Source organism: Boleophthalmus pectinirostris, unplaced genomic scaffold (assembly GCF_026225935.1).
Source record: "Boleophthalmus pectinirostris isolate CB_2022bp ecotype Guang Dong unplaced genomic scaffold, ASM2622593v1 HiC_scaffold_12, whole genome shotgun sequence".
In the NCBI taxonomy this organism is placed as follows: domain Eukaryota; kingdom Metazoa; phylum Chordata; class Actinopteri; order Gobiiformes; family Gobiidae; genus Boleophthalmus; species Boleophthalmus pectinirostris.
In genome coordinates, this window is record NW_026571018.1 from 39,764,335 (window position 1) to 39,783,289 (window position 18,955).

General features: G+C 45.2%; 1 protein-coding gene across 1 annotated transcript in view; it reads left to right on the plus strand.

The window, feature by feature from the left end:
- The window catches only part of LOC129407408 (antigen WC1.1-like), a 21,460-nt gene extending 5,943 nt beyond the window's left edge, over positions 1-15,517 (plus strand). Inside the window, exons 6-7 of the mRNA XM_055148286.1 lie at positions 14,855-15,133; positions 15,201-15,517. Of these exons, the coding sequence (XP_055004261.1) occupies positions 14,855-15,133; positions 15,201-15,517 (596 nt within the window). The remainder of the gene's footprint in view (positions 1-14,854; positions 15,134-15,200) is intronic.
- The last annotated feature ends 3,438 nt before the right edge of the window (positions 15,518-18,955 follow it).

Genomic DNA, 18,955 nt, shown 5'->3' on the forward strand with positions numbered 1-18,955 from the left:
AAAATAAAGACTTGCAAATTGTGAAATTTATTAGGACAAACTGTGCAACGTTTCCTAATAAATAAACGTTTGTCCTAATAAATTTCACAATTTGCAAGTAAGATGGTGTGCGGGATTTTTCTTCATGTTCTTGGGTTGCTCCCTCTCCTCCGACGCACTCATCTCTAGTAATTGATGTGGAAGGCTCTCATTTTTTCAGAAAAATAAAGACTGGAATCGATCGATTGAAATCACAAAAATTTATTCCCTATACAGTACAATTCTAACGCAGAGCTCTGGGTCAGACCACTGTCCCTGATGGCCTTTTCTACACAGCTCTTACTTCAGGCAGTCTGAACACCTGCATCTGTCCCTTAACCCAGTATATATACATTCACAGAAATATGCAAATGATATGTTGATCAGGTTCACTCCTTGGATCCTCCCTGAAGCCTCTCCGTTTATGGGAATGACCGGATCTATTTAGGATTGGTGCCAGAACGTCCCCTCGTCAGCTGCTCTGTACAGAATTTCCTTAAAAAGACACAACCTACACAGCAGTTTCTTTAAACACATATATCAGATTTCAGTAGTTAAGCATTAATTGCGTGACTTCATTAACAACATTTAAACAAATATCCAATTTCAGTATTTAATAATTGCATGTGGTAAACTCACGACACTTTATTACTTGTTACGGCCTTCACTTTGTTTGAGCAGGTACAACAAATTTCAAAAACAATAGCAAAAATAGTGATATATACATGACATATTTGTTTTTATTATAAAATGCACTGTAGATTTTTGAGAAAATTAAAGGAATTTAAGTTGCCTTATAGTGTGAAAAATACAGTAGGTCAAAGAGTGTTCTTGCTGATGTTCTCCTTAAGCCTTCCTCCTTCCTCTTAAGCATCAGAGAGCGTCTCACTCATCGCTCATGTGGAGACTTCAAGAGCAACACAGAGTTTTATTACAATTGTTTATTTGTTACTTGAATTTTGCACTTCAACATCAAAGTCTTTTCAAACTGTTCAAAAAGTCACTGATATGAAAATGGCAATAAATGTTGAACCAAATGATGCTCAAAGCATTTTATAATGCAATCCAACAGGACACGAGTAAAGACCCTTGGTAAATAATATGGACACATTCCCAAAGACAAAAGTTCAGTGTCCGGTGAACAGATACTCTCCTTCACAGTGATATTCACCAAAACACCAATCCCGCCGCCCTTCTTTCTGACCGCTGAGGAGAGTGTCTCTGTCCACACACACACACTCTTAAAGCCTGGTACAGATGCACTGTTGTCCGGGAAGTTCGTATGAAGCCAGGTCTCCGTGAAGCACATGATACTGCTGACAGCGCACTCCCTCTGGGTCCCAACAAGTGCACACAGTTCATCCGTCTTATTTCCCAGTGACCTTACGTTCCCCATCAGGACTGACTGAACCGCACGCTTGAATTTCCTTCTCCGCTGTTTCACTTTCACTCCAGCTCGGCATCCTCTGCCCTTCCTCCTCCGTAGTTCCACAGGGACGTCAGGCTGAGCTCCAAACAGCACTGGGGCCTTGGACAGTGAAAGAAGGAAAACACAACAGGCCGAGTGCACTGCAGGGCCACACAGCGAAGAACAAAGAGGCCACCAAGGATCAAGGAAAAATACAAAACCGACCAAAAAACACTGGAGAATCTTTTATTGGATGAATAAAGTAAATTAAAAAGAAAAAATCTTAAAGTGCAAACAAGAATAACTTTCAAGATGACCCTGCTGCCTCTCTCAGGTCCTCAGGGTGTTTGATTAAAGTGTGTTTTACAAATGAAGACATTATTTTAAGTTTAAAAGAGAATCTACGGCACAAAACTGTATAATACGTGTTCTTTAGAATATACTAAGATACAAAAATATAAAGTGACGTTGTAAGTCTTTGGTTGATTTCAGATGTTCCCTGTGGGTTTCGTGTGATGTGGGCGGTTGGACCTGTGTGTGCAGTGGCTTTACTCTCTCTGCTGCTGCTTCTGTGGCGCCACAAAACTAAAGGTAAAAAACGATTGTTATTAAAGCCCCACCGATATATCAGCTGCCGATATTATCAGATTAAAAGGACACTTGTTAGTGCAGACTTGTGATGTGAGAGAAGTGTGTGTGTGTGTTTGTGTGTGTGTGTGTGTGTGTGTGTGTGTGTGTGTGTGTGTGTGTGTGAGCGTGTGTGTGTGTGTGTGTGTGTGTGTATGTGTGGTGTGTGAGTGTGTGTGTGAGTGTGTGTGTGTGAGTGTGTTTTTGTGTATGTGTGTGTGTGTGTGTGAGTATGCGTGTGTGTGTGTGTGTGTGTGTGTGTTGTGTGTGTATGTATGGGTGTGTGAGTGTGTGTCTGTGTGAGTGTGTTTGTGTGTATGTGTGTGTGTGAGTGTGTGTGTGAGTGTGTGTGTGTGTAGTGTGTGTGTGTCTGTGAGTGTGTGTGTGTTTATGAGTGTGTGTGTGTGTGTATTTGTTGGACCTGCACTGATGTGTGAATGAGCTGTGCACACACGTGTGAATGATCCACATTTACACATATCATTAATGACCACAGCACACATTTACCGCTAAAGTGTGACAGAGGTATTTTACTCAGGGTCCAGTCACACTAGGACTTTAGAACCGTGTCCAAGCACAGACAGACTCTACAGCGACGTACGTTTGTCCAGAGTGAAGCAATCCAACTGTGCACAGGCCCGACCCGGGTGGGACTTTGACCCGGGTGGGACTTTGGTCCGGTTGGGACTTTGGTCCGGTCGGGTCTTTGGTCCGGTCGGGTCTTTGGTCCGGTCGGGACTTTGGTCGGGTCTTTGGTCCGGTCGGGTCTTTGGTCCGGTCGGGTCTTTGGTCGGTCTTTGGTCCGGTCGGGTCTTTGGTCCGGTCGGGACTTTGGTCCGGTCGGGTCTTTGGTCCGGTCGGGTCTTTGGTCCGGTCGGGTCTTTGGTCCGGTCGGGACTTTGGTCCGGTCGGGACTTTGGTCCGGTCGGGTCTTTGGTTCGGTTGTTTATGTTCGTGCAGACACGACTTCAGTATCCGAGTCCTGTCAGATGCACTGATGTTATTCATATGAGGAAACAAATATATCGTCTGTTATATCGACTAACAGCTCCTCCAAAGCCCGATATATCGGTATCATATCGAATCCCAAAAACCCGTATCGGTCGGGCCCTAGTTGTTGTCACGGTTTATATCTGTGCTGTTTGGCGTCTTTGAAAAACAATCCACCAAGAGCTTTGACATTTTAAAACCACAAACATCATTTTGTGTTTGTTTTTCAGGTCGTCGCTCCTCCAGGTCAGTCTGGTCCTTTGTACGTCAGAAGAATTAAAGAGCAGAGTTTGTAAAGATTAGAGTTTTTATTTGTGTATTTCCTTTGTTCACAATAGTGAGGATGGTGAAATACAGACGGGCCAAGACAACCAGCAGCAACTGTACTCTTCTCTTCTCCACGGTCAGTCCAAAATATGAAGCCCAGTTCTAAGATGGACTTTTAAACCTAATAAAAGAATAAACATTTTCTGTTTTCATTTGCATTTTAGGCGACATTAATGTTTATGAACCTCTCAACCTCCCGAGAAAAACGAATGGTAAATTACTTTATTTCAACATCAATATTTAAATATTTTAATGGTTCACTCCATGTTCCTATGTTGTGGGACCTTTGGACTGTGGGACCTTAGAGATGTGGGAACTTTGGGTTGTGGGACCTTTGGGTGTGGACCTTTGTGGGACCTTTGGACTGTGGGACCTTTGGGCTTTCGGACCTTTGGGTTGTGGGACCTTTGGGTGGGACCTTTGGGATGTGGGACTTTGACTTTTGGGACCTTTGGGTTTGGGACCTTTGGGTTTGGGACTTTGACTTGGGTTGTGGGACCTTTGGGTCCTTTGTGGGACCTTTGGGTGGGACCTTTGGGTTTGGACCTTTGTTTGGGACCTTTGGACCTTTGACCTTTGACACCTTTGACCTTTGTTGTGGGACCTTTGGGATGTGGGACCTTTGAGCCGTGGGACCTTTGGGTCTGACTCTGTTCATGTTTCTTTCCTTTCAGATGAACATCTTGAAAACTACGACAATTTTCCGCCCAGGTCCATTTAACTTCACTGACTTTTCATATTTAATGCAAGAACTTAAAGGTGCAGTGTGTAACTTTTCTGCTGGAGGCTCTGCTACTTGCATGTCTCCTAGGAGATGTTCCTGCTCTGCCTTGATTATTTCACACATGGAAATAAACTTGGTTATCACAGTGGAGAAGTTAACAGTCAGATCTACGGAGGGGCAAGTCTGTACAGAGCAACAATTCAAGTTTTTCAGGTTTTTTGTTTTTGTTTTTTTGAGCTTCAAACAATAAATGCAAGACTGTTGAGTTTAATGCCAGACTGTGTAACATTTCTGTAGGGGTGTGTAAAAATATTAAAATATCGATGTATTTTATCATTTTATGGTTTAATGATACAGGATCGATATCGTGGGCTGCTGTTTCGATATATCGCCAAGAGTATTTTTTTATTTTGTTATTTTGTGACCTTCTTCCTCTTGTGTAAATCTGTGATTTTATATTTTATTATTTTTCTATTTTATTTTGACTTGTACATTTACATTTATATAATTCTGTTTTATTTTAAAAGTCTGAGTCTAAATCTACAGTTTTGTTGTTTGTTCAGTGGAAGGAAACTCGTTTATGCGACACATTTGACATTTTTGGGCTTTTTTCACTTTCGCTTTGCACAAGAAGCGGTTTAACAAAGACTTTTAGTATCAGAGCCGTGATTTAGACTTTATTTTTTACTGAACTGTATTAAATTGATTTGAATGTGAATGATCTGAATGTGTTAAATGTTTTAGAAACCTTTTCCAAACATGGTTTGACGGAGTGGTGTCAGAAGTGGGATTCGAACCCACGCCTCCACAGGAGGCCACATGTGACGGGGTTCTATCTTAGTGTAATGACGATGACGTAGTCAGAAGGATGTTTTTTGAGTGTTTAATAAGTGTTAACGTTGCTGTTTTCATTTTAGTTTGTGTGGTGTTTCGTCCAAGCGTCTGTTGTAATGCGACGATGCTCCTGTGTGGACCTCATGTACTTCTATTTCTCTTCTGTTGGATTCTCTTCACTTCACAAAAACTCTGTTCAGTTTTGTCATTTTTCATTCATCTTTATCTCTTTGTAAAATGCAGCACAAGTCCAGTACTTGTTTTATATTAATGTGGAGCCAACAGCAAAATGTTTGTTCAAGTTCAATAAAAACTGCAGATAACAGCTCCTGTTATTCCTCTGATTTATTTGACACCATTTCTGTAAGTGTGTGGACAAAGATCTTTGCATGTTTTTCAGGCTTGTGGGTTTCATCTGTCAGATTTCTGTTCAACTGGAAAAAAAACGACATAAAGTATTTTACTCCCGAATAAATGATAACAGTAATAACAGTAAATAACAATAATAACATACCACGACTCCGACATACCGCTCCAACAAACTGCCACTGCGACATACTTCTGCTCCAACATAACGCCGCTCCGACATAACGCCACTCCAATATTCCGCCACTTCGACATACTTCTGCTCCGACATTCCGCCACTCCAACATAACACCACTTCGACATAACGCCGCTCCGACATACCGGCGTTCCGACATTGAAGTCTAATTGTCGGATTTCCATTTTCTATCAAATATCCCTGCACTCCTGCTCTTTCCTTGGTTGGAACGGCGGCACTTTTACTTTTTTTTCTACATTCCGCCATTCCGACACTCAAGGGAATGATTAAGTTGCGGCGGTGCTCTTTTCAGGACAATATTTTCACGGACTGGCGGCGTAGGAGGTGTGATGCGCATGGCATGGTTTAGACCTGTTTAAATTCTGGTTTAGACCTGTTTAAATTCTGGTTTAGACCTGGTTTAGTCTGAGGCCCGAGGCCCGTCTGAGTAAAACTGACTCACCAACTCCTAAATCGATCACTGATGAGTGTTATAAAAATCCAGCGCTTGAACAGTGTAAAATTTTAATCTGAAATCTGATAAACTGAACCTGTGTTTGTCTCTAGACATGAGACCAACATGAGGAGGCCGACAGCAGCAGGTACACAGAGAGGAGCCACACTTTTTCAGGAGAGTCCATATTCAGAACCTGTTCCTTTGTATTTGTGTTCAGTTCAGTGACTCTGCAAACACAAACAACTCCCATAAATGTAGAAAACTTCTGAAAAAAGTCATTTCTGTCCCGACTCTGAACAATCACTGATATAAAACCTTCAGTTTGTCACGTTGTTCTAATATTTATTGTGCCTCATCATGAGCATGAGTGTGTACTTTTAGTGTGTACTTTTAGTGTGTACTTTTAGTGTGTACTTTTAGCGTGTACTTTTAGTTCCTGTACTCGGCCTCATCTTTAAATATTGCTTCATTTCAGCTCGACTCTGTAAAAGCCACAGAGATGTGAGTGAGCAGGAAGTGGTGCTGACAGTGAGGCTGCTGGGCTGTCGCGCTCACACTCCTGATCTGAACGTGATAATAAATGTCAGAGGAGGAAGAGGAGCCAAAAACTCTCCTCAAATAAGAGTCACAGTAATATGAGTCAGGTAGAAGAGTTCTATAGAGTCTTATTGCTGGGTCCAATACTAAATGTGATCAGCTCCTCAGAAAACCAGTTTGGTTTGAAATCCAAACATGGTTCAGATTTCTGTATATTTACTTTTAAAGAAATTACTAGAAATGATCCAAATAAAAGTCCATCTGTTCTAATGTGCTTTATTGAAGCGTCTAAAGTGTTACTCACTGGAAATAGTTTGATAAAATGAGTGAGAGACGAGCGCCTCAGTGCGCCTAGAGAATCTGAGCCTTCTGCTCCAGACACCAGGTCATGCAGGTGAAATGGAACAACCGTGTCAGAGCCGTTCACTGTCAGGAACAGACTCAAACACAGAGGAAGTGTGTGTTCCATTTAGTTTGGTTTGTTCTGGAGGATTTGTCCAAAGAGTTCGATGCAGAACAGGCCGTGTGATTGGATCCACCCGAGTGAAGCACCTGATGTATCAACCCAAGCAGTGCAGGTCTGCAGAACCCACTGAAGGTCTGTTCCAGGTCCGGTGTGGCGTTTGAGATCAAATATAAGTCCAGTAAAAGTGGAATAATGGTGTGTAGAACTAAGGACGACGCGTGGGTCAAGTTTCCTCACTTTGTATTGTGCTAATGCTCTGACTGTAGCTCACAAATACAAATATGTGGGATGTTTGATCTCAGATGATGTGTCAGATGATGAGGACATGTACACACAGTGTGTCATGATGTGTGCACAGGCTCACACGCTCACACGCTCACGCACACCTTTGTCAATTATCCAGCACAAATGATGTATGACAGACAAACATGAAAACATGAATCATTTTTATATTTTACTTTACACTCATATTGAGGCCCCGTTCACACTAGTGTGTATGTGATTGGTTTTGGTTGTGGATGCAGTGTTTGTTCACACTAGTGTGTATGTAAGTACAGATGTGATGGGGACTGTGTGGACTCCTGAAAACTCTGATACTCTGATGTAGGAGCTGGAGTCTCGTCCTGATTGGACACTGTCACTGTGACTCGCTCCTTCTGATTCTCTGGGTTTGTGACGTCGTCATGTGACGTTATTGTGGAAAACAGTTTACAAACCAGAGACAAACGGGAAACAGTGGAGCTACAAATATTTACTACTTTCACGTTCACTTCCTCCTCTCGAAATCGGCTGCTGCAGCTTCAGACACGGTGCTCCACTTTCTTGTTTTTACTGCCAACACGATGTCGTGACGACGTGATGCCAGCCTCGTCATGTGATGAGCGTTTCAGGCGGTTTCAGGTCACTGTGTGTTTACAGACACAGAAACTACGTGTCTGGACACAAATTCATTTCAGATATGGTGATTCGTTTCAGTGTAAACGTGACTTTAGTTTGTGGGACTGCATTTCATCATCCCCCCACCCGCTCCCGCATCATGCAGTCCTGCTCCCGCATCATGCAGTCCTGCTCCCGCTCCCGCATCATGCAGTCCTGCTCCCGCATCATGCAGTCCTGCTCCCGCTCCCGCATCGTGCGGTCCTGGTCCCGCATCGTGCGGTCCTGCTCCCGCATCATGCAGTCCTGCTCCCGCATCATGCGGTCCTGCTCCCGCATCATGCAGTCCTGCTCCCGCATCATGCAGTCCTGCTCCCGCATCGCACAGTCCCACTCTTGCTCCTGCCCACAAAGAGGTTTCAAAATGTGTCCCGTGCTGCACTGTTTTGCGTCGGGTCCCGTGGGAGAACATGCACATTCGGGACACTTTTGGGGCCTTTAAAGTTCACACTAAAGGTCACACACAAGTCACATTTAACAGGAAATGTGAACAACCTCGCAAAAAAGTCTGAATTGATCCTTAAGCCCTGCGGTCTGAACGGAGCCTCTGAGCTGCTTTGGAGGAAAGTCCCTGTGCTGAAAATATTTTTTTTACATCAGTTCAGCAACGGTTTGTGAAGAAAAGTTGAAAAGAAAAGAAGAAAATACTAAAGACTCACACGTCTCCATCCAAAATACAAAGACGATTCACACACAAGGAAGAACTTTTATGACACTTTAAACCTTCATTTAACTCAAGAAATATTTGTTTTTATCAATCTAATTACAACTGTTGCACAAGGTCCTGGTTAAATCCTGGTTTAGTCCTGTTTAGTTCTGGTTTTAGACCTGGTTTAGACCTGGTTTTAGACCTGGTTTAGATCTGGTTTTAGTCCTGGTTTAGACCTGGTTTTAGACCTGGTTTAGACCTGGTTTTAGTTCTGGTTTTAGACCTGGTTTAGACCTGGTTTTAGTTCTGGTTTTAGTCCTGGTTTAGACCTGGTTTTAGTTCTGGTTTTAGTCCTGGTTTAGACCTGGTTTTAGACCTGGTTTAGATCTGGTTTTAGACTTGGTTTAGTTCTGGTTTAGTCCTGGTTTTAGGCCTGGTTTACACCTGGTCCTGGTTTAGTTCTAGTTTAGTTCTGGTTCTAGTTCAGAGTTGTGGTCCACAGTGTAGGGGGGGTTTTGTACTTTCGCGGCCCCGTACCAAACGACCCAATGCCCCAGTACTGGTCCGTGTCCCGGTGGTTGGGGACCTCTGCTCTACACGGGCCCACACTCTTTAGCGCCCTCTACAGTTCACTCCCTCACAGAGACTCGGACTCGCAGCTCACTACAGTCGGGTCACGTGACTCTGACTCTGGGTGAACAAAGTTTAAAAGCTGAACTCCGATAAACTTTGATTGTGACGCTGAATTTTCAGTAAACACACTGGATTATTTGATTTTTGTGCGAGATCTGGAAATGCTGAGTGTGTCAGAGCTGGAGCAAAGGTAAGCAGCTCACTCCTGCACCGCCAACACCACAACACTTTATTTAGTCCTGTTTTATTCACAATCAGGATCAGAGCCACAAACCAGCGCTTTTATCTGCTTCATTCAGTCCAGTCGTGTCCAGTTAAACGCCGTCGCTCTACACCGCTGTTTTCACTTTAAAGTGAACTGCTTCAGTCCTGGTTCAGTCCTGGTTCAGCTCTGGTTCAGTCCTGGTTCAGTTCTGGTTCAGTCCTGGTTCAGCTCTGGTTCAGTCCTGGTTCAGTCCTGGTTCAGTCCTGGTTCTCGGACATGTTCCTCAGGGTGCTGCTCCGGTCCCTCTGGTGTTGGGGTGAGTTTTGGCTCTTCTTCTTCACAGACTTTATTTGATGTAAAATAAAACACACAAACATAAATTATTTCTTTTTCAACTGAGAAAATTTGAGTGAGGAAAAATTTTTCAGGAGGTTTATAAATATAGAAAAGAAAAGAAGTTAAATGTTGTGTCAAAGACCGAGTGACCAGACGTCCTGAAAAATTCGGGACAGTCCCAAAATCTAAGATGTTCTGAATCCCAAATCCAGCCCGAACTGTCCAGAAACTTACAGTCCAACAGAATATTGAGTAGATATTTTGTGATAAACATTATAAAGTGTTGGTAGAGTCGACTGCACACGGCCCTGACGCTTCTAAGCTGCTCTCACACTAGGACTTTAGAACTGTGCCCAAGGATCGGCCCTAAAGAGCCCAACGTTTGTCCAGTGTGAGAACAATCGAACCGTCCAGACACGACACGGACTAAACTATATGAGCCCTGAGTGTGTGTGTGTGTGTGTGTGTGTGTGTGTGTGTGCGTGTGTGTGTGTGTGTGTGAGTGTGTGTGTGTGTGTGTGTGTGAGTGTGTGTGTGCTCATGTCACTCATAGGAGGTAAACACAAGTCCTCTCCAAACTATATGGAGAATATGAACTTACCTTCAGTCAGGACTGTGGACAGTAACAGTTTTGCAGCCTCTCGTCTCCTGTCCTCACTTCTCCTCATGTCCTCACTTCTCCTCTTGTCCTCACTTCTCCTCCCGTCCTCACTTCTCCTCTTGTCCTCACTTCTCCTCCTGTCCTCACTTCTCCTCCTGTCCTCACTTCTCCTCTTGTCATCACTTCTTCTCCTGTCCTCACTTCTCCTCCTGTCCTCACTTTTCCTCTTGTCCTCACTTCTCCTCTTGTCCTCACTTCTCCTCCTGTCATCACACTTCCTCCTGTCCTCACTCTGCCTGTCCTCACTCCTCCTCCTGTCCTCACTTCTCCTCTTGTCCTCACTTCTCCTCCTGTCCTCACTTCTCCTCTGTCCTCACTTCTCCTCCTGTCCTCACTTCTCCTCCTGTCCTCACTTCTCCTCCTGTCCTCACTTCTCCTCTTGTCATCACTTCTCCTCAGGTCCTCACTTCTCCTCCTGTCCTCACTCCTCCTGTCCTCACTCCTCTTGTCCTCACTTCTCCTCCTGTCCTCACTTCTCCTCCTGTCCTCACTCCTCCTGTCCTCACTCCTCCTGTCCTCACTTCTCCTCCTGTCCTCACTTCTCCTCCTGTCCTCACTTCTCCTCCTGTCCTCACCTCTCCTCCTGTCCTCACTTCTACTTTTTGTCAGACTCAGCTCAGACCTTTTCAGACTCTTGAACAGTTTCAGCTGTTAGTGAACAACTAAAATTTTTTGATGATTTTCTTACAATTGGTGAGATTAAAAATGAAATCAGTTCTTTCAAAAATAATAAGTGGCCTGGTACAGGTGGATTGGTATTGGAACTGTACAACTTTTTCTCAAATAAATTGGCTCCTTTCTTATCTGAAGTCTTTGTAGAAAGTATGAAAAAAGAACAAGTCCCGACAACGACGAGCCAAAGTCTGACTCCTGTGACGCCCAAATCTAACAAAGACACAGCGCTCATCCATAATTAACCTCCAATATCTTTATGAAATAATGACTATAACATATTTGCTACAGTTTTTGCTAAAAGGATGAAAATGGTTTTGAACTTAATTATCGAGGAAACTCAGTCAGGTTTTATGACCAAAAGTCAAATATGGTCGGCAGTAGATCAGTTGGTAGAGCATTCGCCCACTGATCTGAAGGTTGGCGGTTTGATTCCAGCTCTCGACATAAACATCACAGGTTGAACGGTCAGATCCACTGACCCACAGGTTGGCTGGTGTGATTCCAGCTCCCACAGATGAATGCTCCTGTTGTGTCCTTGGGCAAGACACTTAACCCACCTTGCCCACAGTGTCTGCGTACACTGGTGTGTGAATGTGCGTGTGAATGGGTGAGTGGTTCCTTGTTGTAAAGCGCTTTGAGCCTTGAAGGTGGAAAAGCGCTATAGAAAAATTTGACCATTTACCATTTACCATAATAAACAATATTAGATTGGTGATATTTTTGATGATATTGGGTTTATCCTTGTTGTTTGTGCACAGCTCTGAGTCATGTGACCAACAGACGCCATTTTGTAACATGAACTCTGTGTGCAGGGGTCCTGTGTGCACGGGTCCTGTGTGCAGGGGTCCTGTGTGCAGGGGTCCTGTGTGCAGGGGTCCAGGCAGAAAACAACAGCTCAGCAGGTAAGAAGCAACACACTCACACAGACCAGGAGTCAAACCCACAACCTGCTCACTGAGAGGAGAGGGTTTGCTCAGGTAAAGGGGCGGGGCTTCACTGCTCAGGTAAAGGGTCTGGAGGTGAAGTGTTCAGGTAAAAGTCTGATTTTACATGTTTATGTTTTTACTAGTTGCTCTAGAGGAGTGTAACACACACACACACACACACACCTCACAACAGTAATTTATATATTTACCCCAGATATAAATCTGCACCACAGTGGTGATGTCACACATGTGTGCGTCCTGTACATCATGAATTTCTGACTTCCGGTCATCGCACAATCCACACTGGGAAGGATCCTCCAAAAAAGTGAGCATCAAAGCTCCATGTTTGATTTCCCAGTGGGATGCGTTGTAAGGGTACTGACCTTTGACCCATGGAAGATGTGAAATCATGGCTGTAACCATGACACTGAATCTTAAGAAATAGACTTGCACCAGTTTGGACAACGCCTCTGACAGGGGTTAACTTTGGGACACTCTTCCCCCATTTGTCTGAACCTCCTGATCTTAGACCTGTCAAATCAAGATGTATCGTCTTGTGTTCTGCAGAGACATTCCCTGCAGGATGTACCACACAAAGAACTTTAAAGATTAAAGATTTGTTTCTATAAAGCTTCACCTATTGATAAACCAACTGACTGAAGTGAGTTCACCGACTATAATCGACAAATAAAAGACACTCTGGGATTTTGATGGAACAATCTCTAAATCTCAAGCCAATGGACTTTCTCCAGAGAAAGAAAAGGAATGAAACAGTCGATTCATTTGACCAACTATGGCCAGTGTGTTTTAATACTGATTTGTAAATGTCATGTGAACATTTTATTTGTTTAAAACTGTTCATGTTCATAGTGTGTAATATGAGAGCTGTGTCATAACACTCCCCACACAAACTCACATTCCTCACAAAGCCCCACACAACACACTCCACTGGTCAGTCTTTCTCACTCAACTCAAGACTTAAGAGGAGAAAGACAGACCCCAGCCCAGATCAGATCTCAGTTCATCAGATCTCAGTTCAAGAAAAGAAGATCGCAGAAACAGTTCAGCTCAGAATGTTCAAGATGTAGTCGAGCCGAACAGGAGGGACAACGCCCAAGTTCTCCCTCCGTTCAAAGCTGTGCCCGTCGCTTGACATGTTTTTATTTGAATACCTGTAGCTGATCTGATTTGAAAGTGAAACTTTCATATATTTTTGCAAATTCAACTATTCGTATTTTTGCAGACAATAGTTTTATTGATTGATTAGATTTAATCTGTGAGCAGCGGTGTTCAGACCTCGTGGACACTGAAGCGTGTCGTCTGATCCTCTGGAACAGAGGACAGTGTCCTTCAGCCTGACACCGACTGAACCTGGAACATTGGTCAGATCACGTGGCCTTCGTCCGTTTCATTGCCTTCAATTTTTTCCTGAGAAACTCAAACCTTCATTGGACGTGTGAGGAGCACATGGTGACTGGACATGTCCGCGCTCCCCGGGTTGTATGTGCACTGTCACAGAATGGCTTGATTTATCAATTTAGACTCAACACAGAAGTTTAGATAAACCTTAAAGTTGTGTCTAATCTCAGGTGTCTAGAGCCCAGTTTAGAGCGACCTGCACTCATTTACATATTTGATCATGAAATGTTTCTGTTTAACTTGGTCAGTAAATATTCATAAACCACTGTTTGCTTTGGTGAATAGTGATGTTATTTCCAGATACTGATATGGACAAGAATTTACAAACTTTTAGATCAATTGTTTAAGTAACAATTAATTAATAATTAATTAGTTAATTAATTAATTAAATAACGTAGGTCATTGATTTTATTGTATTGGTAATATTTCTCAACGTTTGTTAAAGTGGTGCCCCAAATTTACTTCTAGTCAGAGCTCACGTGGCCTCTGTGAGTGCTGCTTTAACTTAGAACTCCTAAATTCCAATCTGTAAAATCAATTACCCCCAACATCTAATGGTACCTCCATGTGAGCCCATGTAGATTCACTACATATTTTGATGCCCTGGCGTCAGGCCAAGTAGTAACACTACAGCGTCTATTGTCAAAGTCGATCTTTTCAAGTCTTTTGAACCATTTCACTTTTGTTTCTGGTTCTGATATTGTCATATTTTAGTTTTGGGATTGGGACATCGTAATTGTTGTGGTTGTTGGATCCAAACAGCGGAAAACGACTCGAGAAATTTGTTTGTGAACTTCATAAATGCAAAAGTGAATCAGATGTGTGTGACTCAAACCTCTGTTCAAACTGTTTCTCTTCTCAACAGAATTGAAAAATAGTGAAAGGTGAAGGTGATGGGCAGGATTGATCCACAGGAAGAACCAAAAAGGAAACATTTGTCTGACTAAGAAATCATCCCGAGTTTACAGAGAACATTTTGTATGTGGAGCCACGACAAAACAAAATCCCTTTGTAGGCGCTTCACATACAAAATGTTCGTTCAATCCTGCCCATCGCCGTTTGGATCCAACAACCACAACAATTACGATGTCCCAATCCCAAAACTAAAATATGACAATATCAGAACCAGAAACAAAAGTAAAATGGTTCAAAAGACTTGAAAAGATCGACTTTGACAATAGACACGTCCCACTGGGAAAACAAACATGGAGGTTTGACGATCACTTTTTCAGAAAATCCTTCCCAGTGTGAATTGTGCGATGACCAGAAGTCCCAAATTTGTGATGCATGTATTGGTTCAGAGTGATGATGTCACACATGTGTGCGTCCTATTGGTTCAGAGTGATGATGTCACACATGTGTGCGTCCTATTGGTTCAGAGTGATGATGTCACACATGTGTGCGTCCTATTGGTTCAGAGTGATGATGTCACACATGTGTGCGTCCTATTGGTTCAGAGTGATGATGTCACATGTGTGTCCACAGAGTCGGTGCGGTTGGTCTCGGGGTCCGGTCTGTGTTCAGGATCAGTGCAGATCTGGGACGGGTCCTGGACCGGGGTCTGTGACGGGGACTTGGACCAGCGGGGGGCAGAGGTGCTGTGCAGGGAGCTGGGCTGTGGGGCTCCTTCTCTCCTCCAGGGGGCGCTCTCTCCTCTGGGGCAGACGTTCCACTGTGAGGGACATGAGTCTGCTCTGATGGACTGTCCCCGCTCCAACTCAAGCACCTGCTCCTCTGGAGCCACTGTCAACCTCACCTGCTCAGGTAAAGGGGCGGGGCTTCACTGCTCAGGTAAAGGGGCGGGGCTTCACTCTGTCTCTTGTCTGTTCAGAGCCGATCAGGTTGGTGGGAGGATCCAGTCGCTGTGCTGGGACTGTGGAGGTGAAACACAGAGGAGAGTGGAGACGAGTGGATGAGTTCTATGAATCCTTGCTCCAGGAGGACATAGCTGTTGTGTGCAGAGACCTGGACTGTGGCTCTGCTGTTTATGGAGAACGCACACTTGGTTTTCCACAGAGTCGTGTGTGGAGGGTGAAATCTGACTGTGTGAAGAAGTCTTCAGTGAGTGGATGCATCATTGAGAGGTTCCCCATTCCTTCTAGCTGGGGTCTTCAGGTCAAGTGTTCAGGTAAAAGTCTAATCTTATAGTCCAGTTCACTTTATATTTTTGGAAAGGTTATTGTGTGTGGGTCAGAAAATCAATGTTTGCATTTGCTTAGATGTCTATATGGTAGCCATATGAATTTTAAAAAAAATGTCTGCCAAAAAACTTTTTCTGAAATATCTCAGCCTGAATAAGTTGAAATGTTGATTTTAATGCTAAACCCACATTTTCAGGGTCAGAGAATCAAATGGTGCGAGTTACAAACCTGTAAGACACACATGAACCCTTAGAATTATTATTATTGTGCTGTATTTTACTATCTTTATTGTGCATGTGAAGCACTTTGGGCAGCTTGTGTTGTTGTAAATGTGCTATACAAATAAAGTTGACATTGACATTGACATTGACATAGAATCATAAGTGGTTAAAAAATGACCCGGTTTAGTTGTTTTCTTGCAATTTCATTATAATATTCACATTTAATCCTCCATGTTCCACCAAAAACATGTTTTTTATTTTTTATTTTCCTGTTTAAATACATCAACAATGTGGTAGAACAAACTATAAACATCACACACAGTTGGTCAGAAAACTCAAAGAGTTTAAAAGTAGTTCACATAAAATGTGTATGTTGAATGTCACAAACACATTTAGACACAATATGATTATGAAACGTTTTAATTAGACATTTTCTATTCATCATCATCATCATCATCACTTTCATACAACCATAGACCTGGTGAACGAGAGGGTCGCGTCCCTGCGCCTTCGTTTCGGGGACAGATCTCTCATTGTGGTGTCGGCCTACGGGCCGAACAGCAGTGCAGAGTACTCGAGTACCGACCTTCATGGAGTACCTGGGAGAGGTACTAGACAGTGCACCGTCCGGGGACTCCGTTGTTCTCCTGGGGGACTTCAACGCCGACGTGGGCAACGACAGTGACACTTGGAGAGGGGTGATTGGGAGGAACGGCCTCCCCGATCTGAACCCGAGCGGTGTTTTGTTATTGGACTTCTGTGCTAGTCACAGTTTGTCCATAACAAACACCATGTTCGAGCACAAGGGTGTCCATAAGTGCACGTGGCACCAGGACACCCTAGGCCGGAGGTCGATGATCGACTTTGTAGTCGTGTCATCTGACCTCTGGCCACGTGTCTTGGACACTTGGGTGAAGAGAGGGGCTGAGCTGTCAACTGATCACCACCTGGTGGTGAGTTGGGTTCGCTGGCGGAGGAGGAAGTCGGAAGTGGAGTGGGCTCTGTTCTCGGCCTCTATTGTCAATGCAGTCGCTCAAAGCTGTGGGCGTAAGGTCTGTGGTGCCTGTCGCGGTGGCAATTCCCGAACCCGGTGGTGGACACCGGAAGTAAGGGATGCTGTCAAGCTGAAGAAGGAGTCCTATCGGGCCTTGCTGGCTCGGGGGACTCCTGAAGCAGCTGACGGGTACCGGCGGGCCAGGCGTGCTGCAGCCCGTGTGGTTGCAGAGGCAAAAACTCGGAGCTGGGAGGAGTTCGGGGAGGCCATGGAGAAGGACTATCGGACGGCCTCGAAGAAATTCTGGCAAACCGTCCGGCGCCTCAGGAGGGGGAAGCAGTTCTTCACCAACACTGTTTACAGTGCGGGGGGAGAGCTGCTGACCTCGACTAGGGACGTTGTCCGGCGGTGGAAGGAATACTTTGAGGATCTCCTCAATCCCACCGTCACGTCTTCCGAGGAGGAGGCCGAGGCTGGGGACTCGGAGGCGGACTCATCCATCACCCTGGCCGAAGTCACTGAGGTGGTTGGCAAGCTCCTTGGTGGCAAGACTCCGGGGTTGGATGAGATCCGTCCTGAGTACCTGAAGTCTCTGGATGTTGTGGGTCTTGGCTGACACGCCTCTTCAACATCGCGTGGTGGTCGGGGACAGTACCTCTGGACTGGCAAACCGGGGTGGTGGTCCCTCTGTATAAGAAGGGGGACCGGAGGGTGTGTTCCAACTACAGGGGAATCACACTCCTCAGCCTTCCCGGTAAGGTCTATGCCAGGGTACTGGAGAGGAGAATCTGGCCGATAGTCAAACCTCGGATCCAGGAGGAGCAGTGTGGTTTTCGTCCTGGCCGTGGAACACTGGACCAGCTCTACACTCTCCATCGGTGCTCGAGGGTTCATGGGAGTTTGCCCAACCAGTCCATATGTGCTTTGTGGATCTGGAGAAGGCATATGACCGTGTCCCTCGTGGTGTCCTGTGGGGGGTGCTCTGGGAGTATGGGGTCCGGTCCCTGTATGACCGGAGCAGGAGCTGTGTTCATTGCCAGCAGTAAGTCAGACCTGTTCCCGGTGCATGTTGGACTCCGCCAGGGCCGCCCCTGTCACCGGTTCTGTTCATTGTGTTTATGGACAGAATTTCTATGCGCAGTCGGGGTCAGAGGGTCCGGTTTGGGGACCACAGGATCATCTCTGCTGTTGATGCAGATGATGTTGTTCTGTTGGCTTCATCGAACCAGGACCTGCAGCACTGGGGCGGTTTGCAGCCGAGTGTGAAGCTGCTGGGATGAAGATCAGCTCTTTCAAGTCTGAGGTCGTGGTTCTCGACCGGAAAAAGGTGGCTTGTCCTCTCCGGGTGGGTGGGGAGTCCCTGCCTCAAGTGGAGGAGTTCAAGTATCTCGGAGTCTTGTTCACGAGTGAGGGGAGGATGGAGCGTGAGATTGACAGGTGGACAGGTGCAGCATCTGCAGTGATGCGGTCGCTGTATCGGACCGTTGTGGTGAAGAGGAGCTGAGCTGAAAGGCAAAGCTCTCGATTTACCGGTCAGTCTTCGTTCCTACTCTCACCTCTGGTCATGAGCTCTGGGTAGTGACCAAAAGGACGAGATCGCGGATACAAGCGTTCGAAATGAGTTTCCTCCGCAGGGTGGCTGGGTGCTCCCTTAGAGACAGAGTGAGGAGCTCAGTCACACAGGAGGAGCTCAGAGTAGAGCCGCTGCTCCTCCACGTCGAGAGGAGCCAGTTGAGGCTCGGGCATCTGTTCCGGATGCCTCCTGGATGCCTCCCTCAGGAGGTGTTCAGGGCATGTCCCGCCGGGAGGAGGCCCCGGGGAAGACCCAGGACACACTGGAGGGACTATGTCTCTCAGCTGGACTGGGAACACCTCGGGGTCCCCCCGGAGGAGCTGGAGGACATGTCTGAGGTGAAGGAAGTCTGGGAGTCCCTGCTTAGACTGATGCCCCCGTGACCCAGCCCCGGATAAGCGGAAGAAAATGGATGGATGGGAAAAAATCCTGTTCATAATATACACACACACACATATATATATTTATTTATTATTTTACCTGAGAGTTCTTCAGTATCTTCGCTGTTCCTATTTTGCACTTTTCTGGGCTGAGATGTTCCGTTGTTTTTCCTGGTATCTGTTGTGTCTCTTCCAGTTTGGGGGATACAGCCCCGAGTGTCCGATCACCACAGGCTCCACTGATGCCTTTACTTTCCAGACCTTCTCCAGCTTCTCC